At 46.3% G+C, this 4,183-nt stretch overlaps 1 protein-coding gene across 1 annotated transcript in view; it reads left to right on the top strand.

Moving 5' to 3' along the window:
- Positions 1-4,183, top strand: part of CTPS2 (CTP synthase 2) — a gene marked incomplete at its 3' end in the record, with an annotated part of 88,830 nt that overhangs the window by 16,179 nt on the left and 68,468 nt on the right. The window contains exon 5 of the mRNA XM_021713756.1: positions 1,387-1,487. Coding sequence (XP_021569431.1) covers positions 1,387-1,487 — 101 coding nt within the window. The remainder of the gene's footprint in view (positions 1-1,386; positions 1,488-4,183) is intronic.

Raw genomic sequence — 4,183 nt, 5'->3', positions numbered from 1 at the left:
CAGCCTCCCAAAGGCATGGGATTACAGGCTGAGCCACCGAGCCCGGCTGATTTTTTTTTTATTGTAGAGATGAGATCTCGCCAAATTGCCCAGGCGGGTCTTGAACCCGCGGGCTCAGGCAATACACTCACCTCAGCCTCCCAAAGTGCGGGATTACAGGTTGAACCACCGAGCCCGGCTGATTTTTTGATTTATTGTAGAGACGAGGTTTCGCCAAGTTGCCCAGGCGGGTCTCGAACCCGCGGGCTCAGGCAATCCACTCACCTCAGCCTCCCAAAGTGCGGGATTACGGGCTGAGCCACCGAGCCTGGTTTAAATCACTTTTAAGTTGGAACCAGCTGAGGAATAGACAGAGGAGTCTGCCAGATGGAGATCAGAAGAACGGCTAGGCTGCTGCTGAAACTGGACAGTGTGCTTAGAGCTCAGCCAAAATTATGCTTTCCAATAGTTCTTCCCAAGTGTAGGTCTTGGGGAGACCCGCTGGGGGGAGAGTTGCTGCCTCACACCTGCCACATCCAACAATGGGGAGAGGGCAAGGCCCCAGACCTGGGTCTGGATCCCAGATCCCGGACCCTGACCCTTGAGCTGCCTGTGTGGAGGCAGAGCCCTGCAGACCCCAGCCTCTGGGACAGGGATCAGGTGGGCATGCGCAGTGAGTAGTTTCAAATTCACCAATTGGAGACGACTTCTCCGGCCTCAAGGGAGTAGCAGGTGCGAGGTGAAGGCCATCGTTTCTACTTCATGCATCAAGGTAGGAGGCTGTGTCGAGTCCCTTCGAGCCTGCGAGCATGTCACCTTTTTGTCTCTTCGGCAGAGATCAGCAGCTGCAGGCCTGTTCACCATCCAAGAGATCCCTGGGTCCCATGTGTCTGTGGAGATGAGCCCTTTTTGGCCTCTTCAGTCGACATTAGCAGCCACGGTCTGCACCGCCCCCTGCCAGGGCCCCTGGTCAGCATGGAGGCCTCATCTGTGCCCTGGAGTGGACCCCTCCCCACAAGCTAGTGTTAACTCCAGATGCTGTGGGCTCAGCGGGCTCGGCCTGGCGAGGTGTCCTGCATCCTCTCCCATGGAGCCTAGCATTCAGCGTGCTCGGCATCTCGCCTTGCATAGTTTTTAGTTGGCATTACAGTTGTTTTCTAGTTTCATCGAAGAAGGCACTTACTTTTTCTGTTTCTTTTTATCTGTGATTCATCAGTTTCAAGACAAATGGCCCAACACGTAAATAACAACCTAAAGTACCTCTTGATTTCAGTGAGGGAAAGTAATAGCGTGAGGACTGTAGCTGGTATAATTTGCCAGGTGACTTTCAGGTTACTTGGGAAGTCGAAAGTCCATTCCTTTCTTATGAGCATGAAATAAGATCTGTGTTCTTGCTTCTTTCTGCAGTTGTCCCTCACATTACTGATGCTGTTCAGGAGTGGGTTATGAATCAAGCCAAGGTGCCTGTGGACGGTAATAAGGAAGAACCCCAAATATGCGTGATTGAGGCAAGCATGGAACTTTTTTCCTGAACTTATATCCTGTGGTATCTTAGAGCATCTGCTCTTCATTCATTTGACAAATACTTCTTTTCCTTAAAAAGAAAAAAATTTTTGAGACAGGGTTTTACTCTATTGCCCAGGCTGGAGTGTAGTGATATGATCACAGCTTACCACAGCTTCTACTTCCTAGGCTCAGGTGATCCTTCCACCTCGCCCTTTTGAGTAGCTGGGACTACAGGAGTGCACCACCACGCTTGGTTAATTTTTTTATTTTTTCGTTTAGATGAGTTCCTTCTATGTTGCCCAGGTTGGTCTCGAAATCTTGGGCTCAAGCAGTCTACCTCAGCCTCCTAAAGTGCTGGGATTAAAAGCATGGACCTGTGCACCTGGCCCATTCGACAAAAACATATACATGGCTTCCTGCCTGCTGAACACTGGGCTAGGAAGTGGGATCACAGCAGGGCCAACATAGATGGCTCCTGCCCTTGTGGTCACCAATCAGTGGGCAAGATTGGCATAAACAGATAATCACATGTATTTTTGGGATGGGCGTGCAGTGATTTGATCAGCCACTCATCAAGTCAATATTAGGGCCTGCCCTATGCTGGGGCCTGGGATGGGCATGGTTTCTGCTTTTGGGAATCTTGCAGACAGCCCTGTGCAAACACAACAGACCACATTCTAATGGGTGCTATTTGAGAAGTATTGGCAAAGTGCTTTGGAATTAGAGAGACACTGAGTTAGGGGAAGTCAGATGGCCAAGGGGATGACTATCAGCTGCTTGTTCACTGCTTTTATCTTCTTCCCTTCCTCTCCATGTGCAGGAGAATAGCATGTATGTCCCCCTCATCTAAATGTCAGTTGACCTAATTACCAGGCAGGAAAACAGAATGATGAACAGCTTGGCTCTTAGAGTCAGGCTTCCTGGGTTCAGATTTCTGCAGTGACCCCTGCGCAGTGTACAGCTTAGTGGTTAAGAGTCTGGAGCCAAACTGTCTGGGTTTGTAGCCCAGCCGGATCACTTACCAATTGTGTGAACTTGGACAAGTTTGCTTAGCTTCTCTGCACCTCAATTTACTCGTCTGCTAAATGGGGATAATGATCATACTTAACTCATTGTTTTGAGGATTAAATAACTCACTACACTTAGTGCTTAGAATGGTGTCAGAGTTATAGTAAGTGCTTAGAAACTATTAGCTAGTATTAAGATACCTGTATGACTTTTGGCAAATTATTTCTCACAGCTTCAATGTACTCACTTATAACAAGATGATAATAATGTATTATGATAATAATAACAGGATGACAATAACAGAGTTGTGAAGATTAAATACAATAATATAAAGTACTTGGCAATACCTGGCATTTAGGAAGTGCTCAATAAATATGTTATTATTGTCATTATTATAAGTGTTAGTAGATATCACACTATGTAGAAGATCCATTTTGTCAATAGTAGAGCAAATAAACTGACTATTTGTCTTGATGTGCTGCCCAGGCTGGAGTGATTATTCACAGGCATGATCATAGCTCACCACAGCCTCAAACTTCTTAGGCTCAAGTGATCCTCCTGCCTCAGCTTTTTGAGTAGCTAGGACTACAGGTGTACACCATTGTGCCTGGAGAATGTTAAAATTTTTCTGTATTTCTTATTCTGCCTTTGAATTGACTTGTTCGGCTAAACAATCATTAATTTAGCACTTAATATGTTCTAGCCCCATGACAACTGCTAGAGATGTGAAGATAAACATGATCTGACTTCTGCTCTCCAGGAGCTCATTGGCTGGATCTTGAATTATGGAAATAGAGAAACTGACACGCAAACCCCCTCTTCTCCATATAACCCTGGTGTTTCTATTTGCTAATCGGACACTGGGCCAGGCATCCTCTTTGATTCATTTTAAGTTGTGCTCAATAGTTGTGTCTGTGCACCATTTAAGCTTTCAAAGGACTGCCAAAGCTGATTGTTAGTTTTAAGCATGTAGGAGCTGTTGAAATATCTCCAACACCTTCTTGTGGGTATGGCCTCAACTTCTCAGACCAGTGGAGCTGATAGGCTTTATTCATATTAGTACAGGTCATTTAAGCACAAACTTGAGGTAATTTATGCTTGCTTGTCTTAAAGGAACAACAGCTCTCTCTCTCTCTCTCTCTCTCCTTTCCAAAAAAGAAGATTCTTTTCATGAAAGTCAAAACCAACTTTGCACATCTCATACATTTGCTGTTGCTTCAATTTCAGCTTTGATAGATCTTTTTTTTTTTTTTTGAGTTGGGTCTCACTCTGTTGCCCAGGCTGTAGTGTAGTGGCACGCTCACGGCCACTGCAGCCTCAATCTGCTGGGCTCCAGCGATCCTTCCATCTCAGCCTTCCAAGTAGCTGGAACTATCTATAGGCACACGCAACCACACCCAGGTAATTTTTTGATTTATTGTAGAGACAAGGTCTCACCAGGTTGCCCAGACTGGTCTCAAGCCCCTGGGCTCAGGCAATCCTCTCGCCTCGGCCTTCCAAAATGCTGGGATTACAGGCTTGAGCCACCGTGATTGGCTGAGCTTTGATAGATCTTAACCTTTTGTTATGGGTGGTATTTCCCCTATTGTTTGAGGAAACAATTAATTTAAGTCTATTCTAAATCGGGCTCAGTGGCTCAGCCTGTAATCCCGCGCCTTTGGGAGGCTGAGGTGAGTGGATTGCCTGAGCC

Source organism: Carlito syrichta, unplaced genomic scaffold (genome assembly GCF_000164805.1).
Source record: "Carlito syrichta isolate Samal-C Ts95f unplaced genomic scaffold, Tarsius_syrichta-2.0.1 Scaffold304715, whole genome shotgun sequence".
In the NCBI taxonomy this organism is placed as follows: domain Eukaryota; kingdom Metazoa; phylum Chordata; class Mammalia; order Primates; family Tarsiidae; genus Carlito; species Carlito syrichta.
Note: the sequence above shows the minus strand (reverse complement) of the source record. Positions and strands in the feature narration are given on the sequence as shown.